This window comes from Scyliorhinus canicula, chromosome 12 (assembly GCF_902713615.1).
Source record: "Scyliorhinus canicula chromosome 12, sScyCan1.1, whole genome shotgun sequence".
Classification (NCBI taxonomy): domain Eukaryota; kingdom Metazoa; phylum Chordata; class Chondrichthyes; order Carcharhiniformes; family Scyliorhinidae; genus Scyliorhinus; species Scyliorhinus canicula.
Window position 1 is genome coordinate 109310752 of NC_052157.1, and position 18258 is coordinate 109329009.

The following is an 18258-nucleotide window of genomic DNA, read 5'->3' on the forward strand; positions in this document are numbered from 1 at the left end:
CAAACGCTTTACTTACCTTTTGTTGCTGGCTGCAGTGTGTTTTCTTTACAGTATTTGTCGAATTTGTCCAGGACTGCCTGGAAGTTGCTCCTGTTTCGCCTTTCGGAGAACTTTAATTTTTGAAAGATTTCTTCTGCTCCGGCACCGGCGATGGTGAGCAGAAGCTCTATCTTTTCAGCATCGGCCACGTCTTGTAGGTCGGCTGCTACCAGGAAGAGTTCAAACCTTTGCCGGAATGCCCGCCAGTTTTCGTGGAGATCGGCGTGGCACTGGAGCCGCTGCGGAACCGGGAACTTGAACATCTTGCCTGGGTATCATTGCTGGTTGTCACTGTACGCTGAGGTATGGCTATACGGATTGAAACAGTTCACTTATAGTACCATGTCTTGTTATGCTCTAGGTGTAGCATAAGCGGCTTCCTTGTGGTGCACTTGACAAAGGAAGGATCAGACGTGGAGATAACTTCAACACGTTTATTAAACTATATACACTTCTATAACTTGGGTTCGACACTACTGCTAATCCTACTACAGCTACCCAGACTGACTAACCAGACTGCTACAATCAACGTGGTGGGAGTGATATCAAATCAACCCTGTGTCTCTACTCACTGACTGTCTCCACTGGAAAGAGGCAGAGAATGTGTGTGGTGTCCTTTATATATAGGTTGGTGTAATGCCCTCCTGTGGTTGTGTCACCTATGTGTGTATCGTGAATGCCCATTGGTTGTGTCCTATCTAACTGTTCTATTGGATGAGTGCCTGTGTGTCATATCTCTGGTGCTCCCTCTAATGTCTAGCTAGTCTGCATGTATCTGCATTAACCCCTTGTGTATTTACAGTGATGCACATCACCACACTTCCCTATAGGATATTAGTGAACTAGATGGGCTTTTAGAACAATCACTAATCGTTTTATGGTCACCATTACTAAGATTAGCATTATATTCTAGATTACATTAATTGTATTTAAAGTTCACCAGCTGCTGTGGTAGGATTTGAGCCATGAACACACAAGCATTAGCTTGGGCCACTAGATTACTGCTCCATTAAGTGACATTATTATTCCGCTACTGTCCCCCTTTCAGTCAACATAAAACTAACTCTTTCAGAACTGGGATTCTTTGAGAGCTTACATCAATTTAGATTGTAATTTTTGGAATCCTCTTTGAGGTCAAGGAAGACCCTGAATCCTACATAGAGATATGGATGGTCATCCATGATTAATGCAGGGCTGTATATTCCAGTAAATTTTATGATTCCTCAAATCCTACATTACCTGCAGAGAATGGAATGAAGGCTTCCTGTTTCACAAACTTCCCTTCCGGGTTGAGGAAGTGACCCGGATTAAACTGATGTGGAGTCGACCAAATGTTCTCATCGAACATGGCGGAGGTAAGGTTTGGAATGACCGTTGTTCCCTAAAAAGTGTTTAAATAAGAAACACATTAGCCAAGACTATATTTGTAAATGGCCATCAAAGCAAATAAGGAAGAGCCTAACATTTCTATTCAGAGAGCGGGATATTGATCCTTCTGGATTGAGGAGCATAATTCCCTGCTCAAGATGGCTCTCTCTCCTGTCATGGACAGATGGCTTTTAAACCATCCAGTCTGAGAGCAAGACCACTGCTGACACCTTAGTTTCCTGAACATTTAGATATGTGTTTACAGCTCACTAGGTTCAGAAGTGCTTTCAGACTCTCAACCATAAACCATCACATCTACCTGTTCACTGCAGTCCATGAGCAATCTCACAAGAGATTGAGAAGTATAAATAGGAGCAACTGAGTCCTTTTACTGTCAGGAATTGCTCTTTTACCCAAGGAACGGTATTGGATTTAGAGAAATTGGGCTCTTTAAGCAATCGAGGAAGCAGTGTGACCAACTCAGAATCTCCCACTTGCCCAGCATTAACATAAGAAAATAGAAACTGGGGTCGGCCATTTAGCCCCTGAAGCCTCTTCCACCATCATTCAATGAGATGATGCAAATCTGTCAACCAACTCCATATGAACATCTTTGCCCCACATCCCTTATTACCTTAGGGATTGTGTATCCCATAACCTCCGTATCTCTGTATGTTTGATGAGGAAGTGAAAGTGGAGCAATATTCCCTAAGCGTTGAGTTTCATGGATAACAGCATTGGTGTACGGCATTTCCTCACGGTCTTCCAACGTTGGCTTTCTCTCCTTCCCAATTACTCTGTCAATCTCTTCATGGACTTTAGCTACAGAAACAAAAGAGGGACAGATTTTCAATATCAGTTGAAACTGGTATTTATTTAGCACCTTCTACAATGTCCAGATGCTCAAAGAGTTTTACCACCAATAAAGGAATAATAAAGGAAATACAGCTGTTAATTTGTGCACAGCAATGTCACAATGAGTTAAATACCAAATGATCTGTTTAAGTAAATAGCAATCTTGTTGATCATTGGACCATTTTAATCAGTAAAATTTCAATGTCTACTAATTTACCATCTTGAAATGCTTTGCAGAGTATAAAACAAAATATTGGACTGAGCGAGAGAAGGAAATATTAGAACAGATGGCCAAATGTTTGGCCTCCGAGGTGGGTTTTAGGGAATGTCTTATCGGAGGAAAGTGAGGCAGAGAGTCAGAGAGGTTTTGAGAGTGAATTCCAGAGCTTAGGGCCTGGGTAACTGAGGACACAGCTGCCAATGGTGGAGCAAATAAAATAGTAGATGCTCAAGTGGCCGGAATTAGAGGAACTCAGTTATCTCAGAGGGTTGTTGGGGTGGAGGAGATCACAGTGATAAGAATGGGCCTAGTCATGGAGGAATTTGCAAACAAGGAGAGGAACTTTCCAATTGAGGCATTTTGTAGTCAGCGGTCAGTGCAGTTCAGTGAGCATGGTGGGGGATGGGTGAATGAAACTTGGCGGTCAGAAAATGGGTGGCAGAGTTTTGGATGGCCTCATATTTACAGAGGACAGAATGTATTAAAGCTCCTGATAACCAGCTGATGAGGAAAGAAACCAGAGCCAGTCCTTTCTTGGAATATGTTTATTTACAGTGTGAAGCAGTACAGGTATATATCTCCTGACCCCCATTCTATTTATGTGTCTCTTTGTAAACATGCTCACGTAAACATCCAATCGAGGCATTCCCCCAGCTGTATGTACATAACTTCAATTGATACAATTAACAGAATGTGGGCAGCCAGCAGTGTGTTAAAATAGTCAAGGTGTAACAAAGGCATGAATGAGGGTTTCAGCAGCAGAACAGCTGAGGGAGGGTGGAGTCAGGCAATGTCAGGTAAGTTTTTCTATTCGTTCATGGGATGTGGACATCGCTGGCTGGGCCAGCATTTATTGCTCATCCCTGAGAGCATTTAGAAATCAGAGTCAATCACATTGCTATGGATCTGGAGTCACGTGTAGGCCAGGCCATGCAAGGGCAACAGATTTTCTTCACTAAAGAACATTAGTGAACCAGATGTTTTTTTAATAACAATTAACAATGGTTTCATGGTCTTTTCACTTCCAGATTTTTATTTAATATAAATTTCATCATCTGCCAGGCGGTCTGAGTGATGACATTCGTTGCGGGGTCACCTATAACACTGAGTGTATGAACAGTCTGATTTAGCCTCAGGAAGATGTCAGGGAGAGGGATGGAGTCATTGATGAGACAGCAAAGATAATACCTTCAATTTTCCCAATATTTAAATGGAGAAATGTCTGCTCGTCCAGGACTGTATGTTGGGACAAGCAGTCTGACAGCTTAGAGTTAATGCAGGAGTGAATACAGGTGGTGATGAGGTACAGTGGAGTGTTGTCAGCATACCCCTGGAAACAGAGATTGGCCAGATTTTACGTGGCTGGACTGAGTATGCGGCTGACCCGGAAGTGCATTAAATGGTGCAAAAAGACATCGGGAGCGTTTCCCGACGATATCGCGCTTCTGCCTGCTGACAAGGGGCCAATTAAGGCCATTAAAAGCCCAATTAATATGGGTTTTGCACTGCTTATGTAAGTTTTAGCTCATCACATGGGCAAAACTGGTGGGTCCTCATTGTGCTTTTCTTTCACCCCCTCATCCAAGGGTGGGACACAAGGCCCCCAGAGTAGGAGCAGTTTCTTTCTGATAGAGTTCGGAGCTGTGTGAGTATTGAGTTTAGCTTGAGTTTCCTAGTTTTAGTTTAACAAGTGGAGCATGACTTTCAGCGTTACAGGACTTCCCGAGAAGTCCCTGAGGATTGGAGGATAATGTTCCATCATTGGCAAAGTACTGGTCGTCTACATCTGATCCAATGGGGAGAGTGCACTCTGCTGCTGGGACCTCCTCTGATGTGGAAGAGGGAGATGGGGGGAATCCAGGTGAGTGCAGGCAGTGTCCCAGGCAGAGACCTGTGAGAGGAGAGGCACAGGCCCAGTTGGTGCAGGGCCAGCAGGGAGGCCAAGGTAGGAGGGATGTTGAAGACACCATTGCCCAGAGTACACAGGCAGTGTACCGACCCCCTGCAAATGTTGGAGGTCAAGTGCTGCAGGAGGCTCCACCTCTCCAGGTGCACAGTGACACCTCTCTGCAATATGATAGCTCCTGAACTTGCCTCCAAATGCATGGGGGGGGACGGGGGTGGGGTCACCCTACGTTGATGGCTTTGAAGGTCACAGTGATCCTCAACTTCCATGCCTTCGGTTAATTTCAGGACTCGGTCGGGGTTCTGAACTTTCATCAACAGAAAGGGGCACGACTTGATGAATGTACAGATTGTCTCTGACAACAGGGCCCAGATTCTACAACATTGTGCCCGTTATCCAGGGAGCTTACATAATACATACATCTTGCGGCATTCCCAAGTACCAAGGCTGTTTGCGGCACCTGCAAATTTGGGTGGCTGGCTTCTGGGTGACAAGGGTCATCAGCCACATGTCACCCAAAAACTGAGGCAGAGGAGAGCTACAACGGGAGTCATGCACCCATAAGGGTGATGGAAAGGACCATAAGGTTGCTCAACATGGGCTTCAGGTGACTTGACTGATCCGGAGCATCATTACAATGTCCGCCACAGCGTGGTTCCCTCATAATTGTTGTGTGCTGTGACTTGCAGTCTAGGTCCATAAAGTGGGGACCCAGTTGAGGCTGCAGAGAGTGAGACAGGATCACAGGCCAGGGAGAATGACTCCAGTGATGGGTCGGAGGATGATCCTGGGAATGTACAGGGTGAGGACCTCCTCCCAAGTGAAGGGAAGTAAATTGGATGCGGGACAGTCGGAGTCGAGAGTCATGTGTCCCTCATCAAATCTTCGGAAGGTGGGAGGTGAGCCCCCACCACCCTGAGAAAATTCAACCAAAGTTAACTTTTCAGCCTTGTGACCTTTCATCAGAAAAGTTTAAAGAAGTTATAGATTTTGAATAGGTGGGATAAGGACATAGAAAGATGTGTGATTGGGTTCTGGAAGACAGGAGAGATTGAATGAGGGAAAGGTTAGTCACCCAGGGCCAAAGGGAATGGAGACGGGACAAGAAAGGAAACAAAAGATATACCGAGGGCAGACGTGCTGCTGCCTGATGGAAGAAAATCAAAACAAGAAACAACGAAACAAAATTGGGGAGAGGGTTTATGGTCGGAAATTGTTGAACTCAGTGTTGGTCCAGGAGGCTGTTAATCGAAAGATGAGGTGTTGTCCCATCAGCTTATGTAGAGCTTCCCAAGAACAGTGCAGCATGCCGAGGACAGAGATGTCAGTGTGAGAGTAAGGTGGAGAATGAAAACAAAAGGCCACTGGAGGCTCGGGGTCATGCGTGTGGACTGGTGGAAGAGTTCCACAAAGCAGCCACCCAATTTGTGTTGTGGTGGAGGCCACATTCGGAGCAGCAAATAGAGCAGGCTAGCTTTAAAGGAGTAGACATAAATTGCTGCTTCATCTGAAAGGAACATTTTGGGCCGTGGACAGTGAGGCGACAGGAGGCAAAAGGGCAGGTCTCACACCTCCTGCCTTTATTCAATAACTCAAAGCCAAACTCACTGGCAAACGACCTAATGGGGAGACAAAAATATATTTTTTCAATCAGACTTAACAGGGTCTGGAATACTTGACCTGCAAGGATACTGGAAACTGATTACATTAATAAATATTTAAGCATGATAAACTTGCAGCTTTACAGACACAAAAGTTGGGACTAACCACAGCTGCTCTTTCAAAGAACCAGTACAGGCAACAGTGGCTGAAAGCCTCCTTTTGTGATCCAGGTTTTTAAGGTCATAACATTCTGTACAACACTACTTCCAGCTGCATGGTGGCCGCAGTGGTTAGCACAGCTGTATCACGGTGCCAACATCCTGGGTTCAATCCCAGCCCCAGGTCACGGCCCGTGTGGAGTTTTCACATTCTCCCTGTGTCTGCGTGGGTCTCACCTCCACAACCTAAAGATTTGCAGGGTAGGTGGATTGGCCATGCTAATTGCCCCTTAATGGGGAAATTCTTTTGAAAAGTAAAGCACAGCTTCCAAATGAAAGCTGGTTTAGCTCAGTTGGCTGGATAGCTGGTTTGTCATGCAGAGCGAGACCAACAGTGCGGGTTCAATTCCTTTACCGGATGCGGTTATTCATGAAGGCCTCACCTCTTTTTTTTTAACAAACAATTTATAATAATAAAAGATACAAACGTAATCATAGTTCAGTGCGTAACACATTCCTCCATCTCACACTGTTTCCACCTAACTGAATGCTGGTTCAGCACAGCGGGCTAAATAGCTGGCTTGTAATGCAAAACAACACCAGCAGCGTGGGTTCAATTCGCGTACCGGCCTTCCTGAACAGGCGCCGGAATGTGGCAACTAGGGGCTTTTCACAGTAACTTCACTGCCTGTTTGTGACAATAAGTGATTATTATTAATCTAAACATAAAATAACCTAACTCACCCCTACCCTCCCCTCCCCCCTTACCCCCTTATTGAATCTGCTGATAGTTTAGTTTTCCCCGAAGAAGTCGATAAATGGCTGCCAACTCCGGACGAACCCGAACGTTGATCCTCTCAGGGCAAACTTAATATTCTCAAGTCTGAGAAACCCAGCCATGTTGCTCACCCAAACCCCTGATTTTGGGGGCTTTGAGTCCCTTCACGCTAATTATATCCGTCTCCGGGATATCAAGGAGGCAAAGGGCAAAATGTCAGCCACTCTCACCCCCTGGACTTCCGGGTCTTCCGACACTCCAAAAATCGCCACCTCTGGACTCGGCGCCATCCTTGATTTTAGTACCGTGGACATGACATCCGCAAATCGCTGCCAGAATTCCCTAAGCTTCAGGCATGTCCAAAACATGTGGACATGATTTGCGGGTTCTCCTGCACACCTCACACGCCTGTCCTCCACCCCAAAAATCCTGCTCATCCGGGTCACCGTCATGTGTGCCTGGTGAACCTTGAATTGTATCAGGCTGACCCTGGCACATGATGATGATAGAACATAGAACATAGAACAGTACACCACAGAACAGGCCCTTCGGCCCTCGATGTTGTGCCGAGCAATGATCACCCTACTCAACCCACGTATCCACCCTATACCCGTAACCCAACAACCCCCCCCCCCCTTAACCTTACTGTGTTGACTCTGCTCAGAGCATCCTCTCACAGGCCCGCCTCTAACCCCTACCCAGCTCATCTTCCCATTTACCTTTTGATGGAACCATCAATTCACTAGACACGTGCTTTAAGATATGAACTGTGGTTTTAATCTACTTAATACAGAGCCAGCCTGTTACCAGTTGAACTCTCAATGAACTGCAGGCTGGCTCTGGACAAGGGTATTTATACAGCAGTCCAGGGGGAGGAGTCATGGGCGGAGCCAAGGTGGAACCCCTGTACAAACCCCTGAGCATTCCCAGAGCTACTCCCCCTAGTGGTCGGATAACGCTAATGCGCTTACAATGGTATTGGTAAATACAGTGTGAATTACTAAGTTACATTCACCACATTCACCCCCTGCAAAAAAATCAAGTCCGGCGGGGGTGGTGATCTACAAAGTAAGTCTGTCCGGTGGTCGAACTGTCCGCTGTGATCTGCGGAGCACCGGGGTTGCAGCCTCTTGCGGTGGCTGGATGAGTGTTGTGTGCTGGGGTACGATGGCGGACTCCAGGGAGGGTTGTGTCCGAGCTTCATACTCTCCTAGTTCGACCGGGGACTGGGGGCGCTGGGGGCTGGCCGGCGCAGGTGCATGGAACTGGTGGAGCGAGCTCGTGGGCTCGGGAGCGCGAGGGGGCGGCAGCATGGGGTGTAGGGTGAGGGGTCCTTCTGTGGGGGTAGAGGGGGCGCTGGATCCGGCTGGTGCCAGATCCCGGAGGGATACTGTGTCCTGACGGCCGTCAGGGAACTCGACGAAGGTGTACAGGGGGTTGGAGTGGAGCAGGCGCACCTTCTCAACAAGGGGGTCGGTTTTGTGTGCCCTGATGTGTTTCCTCAGGAGTACCGGGCCCGATGTCCTCAGCCATGCCGGAAGTGAGACCCCCATGGTAGTGCCCCTGGAAAAATGAAGAGCCTCTCGTGAGGGGTCTGATTGGTCACTGTGCATAAGAGGGACCTAATAGCGTAGAGCGCGTCTGGGAGGACTTCCTGCCACTGGGAGACTTGGAGCTTTCGAGACCAGAGGGTCAGTAGGACGGTCTTCCAGACCGTCGCGTTCTCCCTCTCCACCTGCCCGTTCCCACTGGGGTTGTAGCTGGTAGTCCTACTCGAGGCAATGCCCTTGTCGAGCAGGTACTGACGCAGCTCGTCGCTCATGAAGGGTGAACCCTGGTCGCTGTGCATGTAGCTGGGGAACCCAAACAGGGTGAAGATGCTATGCAGGGCCCTAATGACTGTGGGAGGTCATGTCGGGGCACGGGATGGCAAAAGGGAATCGGGAGAACTCATCTACGACGTTTAGAAAGTAAACGTTCTTGTTAGTTGAGGGGAGTGGCCCTTTGAAATCAATCGCGAGGCGTTCAAAGGGCCTAGAAGCCTTGACCAGGTGGGCCCTGTCTGGTCTATAGAAGAGCGGTTTGCACTCCCCACAGATCGGGCAGTCCCTGGTGACCGCTTTTACCTCCTCGTTGGAGAAAGGCAGGTTTCGGGCTCTGATGTAGTGGGCGAGCCGGGTGACCCCCGGGTGGCAGAGGTCGTTGTGGATGACTTTCAGTCAGTCAATCTGCGCGCTGGCGCATGTCCCGCGGGATAGGGCATCCGGAGGCTCGTTGAGCTTCCTGGGTCGATACTTAATATCGTAGCTATAGGTGGAGAGTTCGATCCTCCACCGAAGAATTTTATCATTTTTTATTTTACCCCTTTGCGAGTTATCAAACATAAAGGCAACCGATCTTTGGTCGGTGATGAGGGTGAACCTCCTACCTGCGAGGTAGTGCCTCCAGCAATGAATAGCCTCCACAATGGCTTGTGCTTCTTTCTCGACTGAGGAGTGTCGAAGCTCTGAAGCGGAGAGGGTATGGGCGAAAAATGCGACTGGTCTCCCTGCCTGATTTAGTGTGGCTGCTAGAGCTACCTCTGAGGTGTTGCTCTCAACCTGGAATGGAGAGGACATCGCCAAAGCATGGCCGCTTTGGCGATGTCCTTCTTGATGCAGTTGAAGGCCTGGCATGCCTCAGCTGACAGGGGAAAGCGTGTGGCCTTGAAGAGTGGGCGGGCTTTGTCCGCATAATCAGGGACCCACTGGGCGTAGTAGGAGAAGAAGCCCAAGCACCATTTGAGGGCCTTGGGGCAATGGGGGAGGGGGAGTTCTAACCCTAACCCTAATTTTAGGAACTACAGGCAGCAGAGCCCTCGGGGCGCATACGGTCCGAGTCTGGGCCCAGAACTTCGTTTTCCACGACGTAGCCGAGGATGGACAGTCTGTTTGTGTGGAAAACGCATTTCTCCTTCTTATAAGTGAGGTTTAATTTCTGAGCCATCTGGAGAAAACGGTAGAGGTTGGCGTCGTGGTTCTGCTGGTCATAGCCGCAGATGGTGACATTGTCCAAGTACGGAAACGTGGCCCGCTGCCCGTACTGGTCCACTATTCGGTCCATTGCTCGTTGGAACACCGAGACCCCATTAGTGACGCCGAAGGGGACCCGGAGGAAATGGAAGAGGCAGCCATCGGCCTCGAACGCCGTGTAGTGGTGGTCCTCCGGGCGGATTGGGAGCTGGTGGTATGCAGACTTCAGATCCACCGTGGAAAAGAGCCGATACTGGCCGATCTGATTTACCATGTCTGCAATCCTGGGGAGGGGATACGCATCGAGGAGCGTAAATCTATTTATGGTCTGACTATAGTCGACAACCATGCGAAATTTTCCCCCGGTCTTAACGACCGCACCTGAGCTCTCCAGGGACTATTGCTGGCCTCTATAATCCCCTCACTGAGAAACCTTCGGACCTCTGATCTGATAAATACCCTATCCTGCAGGCTGTATCGCCTGCTACAAGTGGCTACGGGTTTACAGTCCTTTGTGAGATTGGCGAAGAGAGGAGGGGGGGGAGATTCGCAGCGTAGCGAGGCTGCAGATAGTGAGTGGGGGCAGCGGCCCGCCGAAGCTGAGGGTGAGGCACTTAAGGTTACACTGAAAATCTAGGCCTAATAAGAGTGGCGCGCAGAGGTCGGGCAAAACGTAGAGTTGAAATTTTGTGTAGCTTGCGCCTCGGATTGTGAGTGTCGCGGCGGTGCGCTTCTGGATCTGGACAGAATGGGAGCCTGAAGCGAGCGAGATAGTTTGCCGCACGGGGAAAACGGGGAGCGAACAGCGTCTTACCAGATCTGGGTGTATGAAGCTTTCAGTGTTCCCGGAGTCGAAAAGGCATGGCGTGTTGTACCCGTTGATTTGGACCTCTGCCATCGAATTTTGCAGATGCTTTGGGCGTGATTGATCCAGGGTGACTGCGCGGAGTTGCGGGCCGCGTGACGAGCACCCGGGGAGGTCGTACTCTTCCGATGAGTTGTCCGAGTGTGGAGATGCAGGTCTGGCCCGTGGATCGCACATGGCGGGCAGCGAGGAAGATGGCGTCCAAGATGGCGGCCCCCATGAGTCGCATGTGGCGTGGTCGGGGCACAGGCCGCAGCGTTTTGGGTCTGCGGGTGTGGGGAGCAATTACTTTGTGCTGCTGGGGAGTTGGAAGCTGGGGCCCTTTTTGCGAGGCAGACTCTCGAGTAGTGGCCTTTCCGCCTGCAGCTGCTGCAGGTCACGTTGCGGGCCAGGCAGTGCTGCCGCGAGTGCTGATTCTGGCCGCAGAAATGGCAGGTTGGAGCAGCATAGTGGCTGGCTGGAGCAGCATATTGGCTGGCTGGGGCAGCATGGTGGCTGGGCGGCCGCGTGGCACAGGCCTGGGGGAGTCGCTGGTCGGGGGCCCATGATTGGGTCGCAGGGTCCGCGGGGAATGAGGTGAGGCTGCGGAAGGAGACCTCCATCGTGGTAGCAATTTCCGCAGTTGTTTCTAAGTCTTGGGCCCCCTTTTCCAGCAGTCATTGGCGCACATAATTTGACCTGAGGCCCGTTACAAAAACATCGCGTACAGCAAGTTCTCTATGTTCAGCCGCGGTAACTGCTTGATAGTTACAGTCATTTGATAGATTATTGAGCTCTCTTAAAAATTCGGCAAGTGATTCTGTAGGCCGCTAGCGGCGAGTCGTGAACACATGGTGTGCGTAAACTTCGTTAATGGGCCTTACATACAACTTATCGAGTATCGCTAGCGCTGCAGTATATGAACCCGCCGAGTTTAGTTGCGTAGAGATTCTGTGGCTCACCCTCGCGTGCAGTAGACTTAACTTCTGTTCCTCAGTTGTTTCGGCTGTGCTCGCTTCTGCCAGGTAGGCCTTAAAGCACCGCAGCCAGTGGGAGAAGATTTCTTTTGCCTCTGCATCCTGTGGGTCGAGTTCCAGGTGTCCAGGCTTGAGGGCTGATTCCATGATCGATCCTGACTGTTCTTAAGTAGATTAAATTGATGGAACCATCAATTCACTTGACACGTGCTTTAAGATATGAACAGTGGTTTTAATCTACTTACTGCAGAGCCAGCCTGTTACCCGTTGAACTCTCGATGAACTGCAGGCTGGCTCTGGACAAGGGTATTTATACAGCAGTCCAGGGGGAGGAGTCGTGGGCGGAGCCAAGGGTGGAACCCTATACAAACTCCTGAGCATTCCCAGAGCTACTCCCCCTAGTGGTCGGATAACGCTACTGTGCTTACAATGGTATTGGTAAATACAGTGTGAATTACTAAGTTACATTCACCACACCTTTTATCTCATCTGTCTGGGTTTCCTCCCACTCCATAGGTTCTTTACAGATTTCCGATAACTTCCCCTCCCCCACCCCCATTTTGGAAACTACCTCGCCCTGTATCCCCTGCGGCGGTAGAAGTTGAAAGGTTGAAACCTGCCTTTGCACAAAATCCCTTACGTCTCAGATACTGAAACCCATTCCCTCCCGGCAATTCAAACTCCTCCTCCAAATCCTCTAAACATGGAAAGCTCCCATCAATAAAGAGATCCACCAACCTCTCAATCCCTGTTCTCTGTCACCTTTGAAATCCCCCCATCCATCCTCCCTGCAACAAACCGGCGATTACCACAAATTGGAGCCCACACCGATGCTCCCTCCACTCCCATATGCTTCCGCCACTGCCCCCAGACCCTCAGGGCCGCCATTACCACTGGGCTTGTGGAGTACCGGGTCGGCGAGAACAGTAGAGGAACCGTTACCAATGCCCCGAAACCTATGCCCTCACATGAGGCTGCCTCCACCTGCTCCCAAACCGACCCCTTCCCCATTTCCTAATCATGGCTATATTTGCCACCCAGGAGTAGTTCCTAAAGTTCGGCAGCGCCAGCGCTCACCGACCCCCCACTCCCCCACCCCCAATTCCCTTGGCTCTGCTCCAACAATACTTTCTTTACTCACGGGGCTTTACCTGCCCACAGAAACCCAGATACCACCCTATTCACCTGCTTAAAAAAAACCTTTGGCATTGAAATAGGCAGGCACCGGAAAAGAAACAAAAATCGCAGGAGGACCGTCATTTTTACGGTCTATACCCTGCCTGCCAGTGATAACGTGAGCAAGTCCCACCTCTGAAAGTCCTCCTTCATTTGTTCAACTAAACGACCCAGATCTCATTTATGTAGCTGCTCCCATCCCCGTGCCACCTGAATACCTAAGTAGTGAAAACTCCCTCCCACCCGTTTGAACGGCAACTCCTCCAGTCTCCTGCCCCCTTGCCTGGATCACAAAAACCTCGCTTTTACCCGCATTCAATTTGTACCCAGAGAACCGGCCAAATTCCCCTCAGATCCGCATAATCTCCCCCATCCCACCTAATGGGTCAGAAATATGTAGGAGTAGGTCGCCTGCATAGAACGAGACCCTGTGTTCCATCCACCACCCCTACCCCCCCCCCCCCTCACCAGACTCGCTCCTTCCAGTCCTTTGATGCTCCCAGCGCCATCGCCAATGGCTCTATAGCTGACGCAAACAGCAGCGGGGAGAGGGAACATCCGTGCCTTGTCCCCCGGTGCAGTCTAAAGTAGTCCGAACTCACACACTCGCCACTGGTGCCTAGTCAGCTAATGAACCCAGTCAATAAAGCCCTGCCCAAACCCAAACCGTCCCGGGACCTCCCACAGATAATCCCATTCCACCCGGTCGAAGGCCTTCTCTGCGTCCATAGTGACCACCACCTCTGCCTCACTCCCCTCCCCCTCGGAGGGCATCATGATCACATTCAGGAGCCTTCTAACATTGGCCGTTAGCTGCCTGCCTTTAACAAACCCCGTCTGACCTTCCCCTACCACCCCCCGGAACACAGTCCTCTACCCTCGAGGCCAGAATTATGGCCAGCAATTTGGCATCGGCATTCAGTAGGGGGATTGGTCTGTATGACCCACATTACTCGGGATCCTTCTCCCACTTCAGGATCAATGAGATCGAAGCCTGTGACGTTGTTGTGGGAAGAAGGCTTCGATCTCATTGATCCTGAAGCGGGAGAAGGATCCAGAGTAATGTGGGTCATACAGACCAATCTCCTCACTAAATGCCGATGCATTTAATGGGACATTAAATGCCCTCACCATCAGCGGGCCCAGCATCCCAGAGAATCTCTTGTAAAATTCACTGGGTAGCCATCCGGTACCGTGGCCTTGCCCGACTGCATGGTCTCCAATCCCTCGACTACTTCTACAATCCTGATCAGGGCTCCCAAACAAAAAATATTTTTATATTTATTATTTTTATATATTTCCATTTATTTTATACCCCTCCACCATGCCTTCCTTTGAAATTTCCTGTTGGAAATTTCAACCCTTCCAAAAACTGCCTCATCCCCTCCACCCCAGCTGGGGGCTCCGATTCGTACAACCGACTGTAAAACTCCTTGAACACCCCACTCACCCCCGTTGGGTCCAAGACCGTGTTCCCCTCTCTGTCCTTCACTCTTCCTATCACCCTGGTTGCCTCCCTTTTCCTGAGCTGGTGTGCTAGCATCCTACTGGCCTTCTCACCAGACTCGTATACAGTCCCTACCTCAACTGCCCCACCGCCTTGCCTGTGGATATCAGACCAAACTCCATCTGCAGCTTCTGCTGCTCCTTCAACAGCCCCGCCTCCGAGGCTTCAGAATACCTTCTGTCCATCTGGAGTATTTCCCTAACCAGCCTATCCATCTCTGCCCACTCCACCTTATCCCTGCGATCCCGTATCAAAATTAGCTCCCCCTAACCACTGCCTTCAGCGCTTCCCATAATGTTGCTGCCGAAACGTCCCCATATCATTTATCTCCAAATAATTCTTCTCATCCGCTGACAGACCTACATCCAATCTCCATTGTGGGTGCTGAAGGCCTCGCCTTCTCAACCTTGCCCCTTGCCTGAGGTGTGGTGGCCTTCAGGTTAAATCACCACCAGTCAGCTCTCCCCCTGAAAGGGGAAAGAAGCCTATGGTCATCTGGGGCTATAGCGACGTTACTCCCAAATGCACCAACTCTCTTCCTTACCTAACCCTCCATCTCAGTTCACACTGGTCCCATCTCCCACAATCCATAATGTCCCCCTTACCCCTGTCAGATATTTGAATTCAATTTATACTTACACTGCACATCTGGATGTAGCATCATATAGAGCAGGCCCCAGCGTAAGGTGGTGGAGGTGGTCTCTGTACCAGCAACAAAGAGATCAAGAACCGTTCCCAACAAACTATTTGCCAGAAAACTTGTCCCAGGGACATTCTTCTTCTGAAATACAGTTGAAAAAAAACTATGATAATATATTGACTCAAAATTACCAAGCACGGTGCCTGTGCCAATATCTTAGCAGAATTATATGAGTTCCACTGCCCCACTCTTTCTTCATAGCCCTGCAAACTGTTTAACTCTTTATCCAATTCCATTTTTACTTTTCAGGGGCAGCACGGTGGCATAGTGGTTAGCACTGCTGCATCATAGCACCAGGGACCCAGGTACAATTCCTGCCTCAGATGACTGTCTGTGTGGAGTTTGGACTTTCTCCCCATGTCTGTGTGGGTTTCCTCCGGGTGCTCCGGTTTCCTCCCACAAGTCCCGACATACGTGCTGTTAGGTGAATTGGACATTCTGGGTGCTTTTCTGATTGGAGGGCTGTGACTAGTGGTGTTCGGCAGGGTTCAGGGCGAGGACGTTTGCTGTTGGTGGTAAATATAAATGATTTGGAGGAAAATGTAACTGGTCTGATTAGTAAGTTTGCAGACGACACAAAGGTTGGTGGAATTGCAGATAGCGATGAGGACTGTCAGGGGATACAGCAGAATTTAGATCGTTTGGCGATTTGGGCAGAGAGATGGCAGATGGAGTTAAATCCGGACAAATGTGAGGTAATGAATTTTGGAAGGTCTAATGCAGATAGGGAATAGTAGAACCCTCAAGAGTATTGAAAGTCAGAGAGATCTAGGTGTTCAAGTCCACAGGTCACTGAAAGGGGCAACACAGGTGGAGAAGATAGTCAAGAAGGCATACGGCATGCTTGCCTTCATTGGCCGGGGCATTGAGTATAAGAATCGGCAAGTCATGTTGCAGCTGTATAGAACCTTAGTTAGGCCACACTTGGAGTATAGTGTTCAATTCTGGTCGCCACACTACCAGAAGGATGTGGAGGCTTTAGAGAGGGTGCAGAAGAGTTTTACCAGGATGTTGCCTGGTATGGAGGGCATTAGCTATGAGGAGAGGTTGAATAAACTCGGTTTGTTCTCACTGGAACGTCGGAGGTTGAGGGGCGACCTGATAGAGGTCTACAAAATTATGAGGGGCAGAGACAGAGTGAATAGTCAGAGGCTTTTCCCCGGGGTAGAGGGGCCAATTATTGGGGGGCATAGATTTAAGGTGCGAGGGGCAAGGTTTAGAGGAGATGTGTGGTGAATGTAATTCACACTGTATTGCATTGTGTCTACTGTATTGTATTGTGTCCTTGTGGGCTCTGTCTGTGAGCCGTTGCGCGGCTCTGCCCACAGGGGGAGATGAGGAGCTTGTACAGGGCTCCACCCTCGGCTCCGCCCATGGCTCCACCCATGGCCCCTCCCACTACCGGAAGTATAAAATGCTGCAGCCGTGTGAGCCTACCTTCAGTTCTTCTGGTCGCAGGCAGGCTCAGTTGTAAGTCTATTAAAACCACAGTTTACTTCCAATCGTATTCTGAGTGAATTGATGGTCACATCAAGATGTACGAGGCAGGTGGTTTTTACACAGAGGGTAGTGGGTGCCTGGAACTCACTGCTGGAGGAGGTGGTGGAAACAGGGATGATAGTGACATTTAAGGGTGCATCTTGACAAATACATGAATAGGATGGGAACAGAGGGATACGGACCCAGGAAGTGTAGAAGATTTTAGTTTAGACAGGCAGCATGGTCGGCACGGGCTTGGAGGGCCGAAGGGCAAGTTCCTGTGCTGCACTTTTTTCTTTATTCTGAATTCTCCCTCAGTGTACCCGAACAGGCGCCGGAATGTGGTGATATGAGGTTTTGCACAGTAACTTCACTGCAGTGTTAATGTAAGCCTACTTGTGACAATAAAGATTATTATTTATGTATGTGCTATGTTTTTTTCATGGATGGAATGAGCTGTCTGGACTTTACGCAGAACAATTCTTTTCACTACATCTCGGTTTCAATTCCGGCCTCGGGTGACTGTGTGGAGTTTGCACTTTCTCCCTGTGTCTGCGTGCATTTCCTCCAGGTTCTCTGGTTTCCTCTCACAGTCCCAAGATGTGCAGGTTAGTTGGATTGGCTATGCTAAATTGCCTCTTAGTGTCTAGGGATGTGCAGATGAGGTGGGGTTATGGGCTTGCAAGGGATAGGGTGAGGACTTGGTCGCGGTGCAGACTTGATAGGCCAAATGGTCTCCTTCTGCACTGCAAGGGCTCTGTGATAAGACTCTCAAAACATCTTTATCAATTCCACAAGAAATGTGTCTTCGATTAAATGACCCACTAACCTCCGACCCCTTGCATATTCTGACAAGCAGATGATACATTTGCTATACTTGAACCTGCAGTTGTATGTAAAACTCACTGACACACGCTCATGAGCTTCATTTTGCATTCAGATACATCTTTGAAATGGAACAGTCAAACAAACTCCTTTTCCTCAATGTGTTAGTTGATAAATCAGCTAATGTTTCCCTATGACTTTCGACTACAAACTACCTTTGCTGGTGAATAGGCACGTTGTGATTCCTTACAAATCTAAGATTGGTTTTATAAGCAACCTTGCATAAAGTGCCTGAGTCATTTGCTCAACTTGCAAGCTTGATGCTGAAATGTGACCCATCAAAGCTATCCCGGGGGATAATGGTTACCATGATAAGATCATTGCTCACTATGTACCACACAAACTCATGTGTGGGCCTATGGCCACCACTACCAAACCTGAAAAGTGGCCAGTCGATGTCAGATTACCCTGGAAGGATAAGGACTGAGATTCACCCGGAATTGGCGGGCCGGTCCGTTCCAGCACCAAAGAGAGGCGGGAACCACTCCGGCGTCGGGGTGCCCAGAAGTTGCGGAATCATCCGCACTTCTGGGGGCTAGGACTACGCTGGATAGGTTGGCACCACGCCAACTGGTGCCAAAGGGCCTCTGTTGGCTGGCGCAAGTTGGCGCATGCGCAGGATCGCCAGCGTGTTTCCTGCACATGAGCAGGGGGTTTCTTCTCCGCACCGGCCATCGCAGAGCCTTACACAGGCAGGCGCATGTCATAATATACATCTATGTATATAATGGAGTGCAGACAGGCAGTGATTGA

At 49.5% G+C, this 18258-nt stretch overlaps 1 protein-coding gene across 1 annotated transcript in view; it reads right to left on the minus strand.

The window, feature by feature from the left end:
• Positions 1-18258, minus strand: part of LOC119974319 (cytochrome P450 2J6-like) — an 87769-nt gene that overhangs the window by 4431 nt on the left and 65080 nt on the right. The window contains 3 exon segments of the mRNA XM_038813091.1: positions 1279-1420; positions 2042-2229; positions 15081-15222. Of these exon segments, the coding sequence (XP_038669019.1) occupies positions 1279-1420; positions 2042-2229; positions 15081-15222 (472 nt within the window).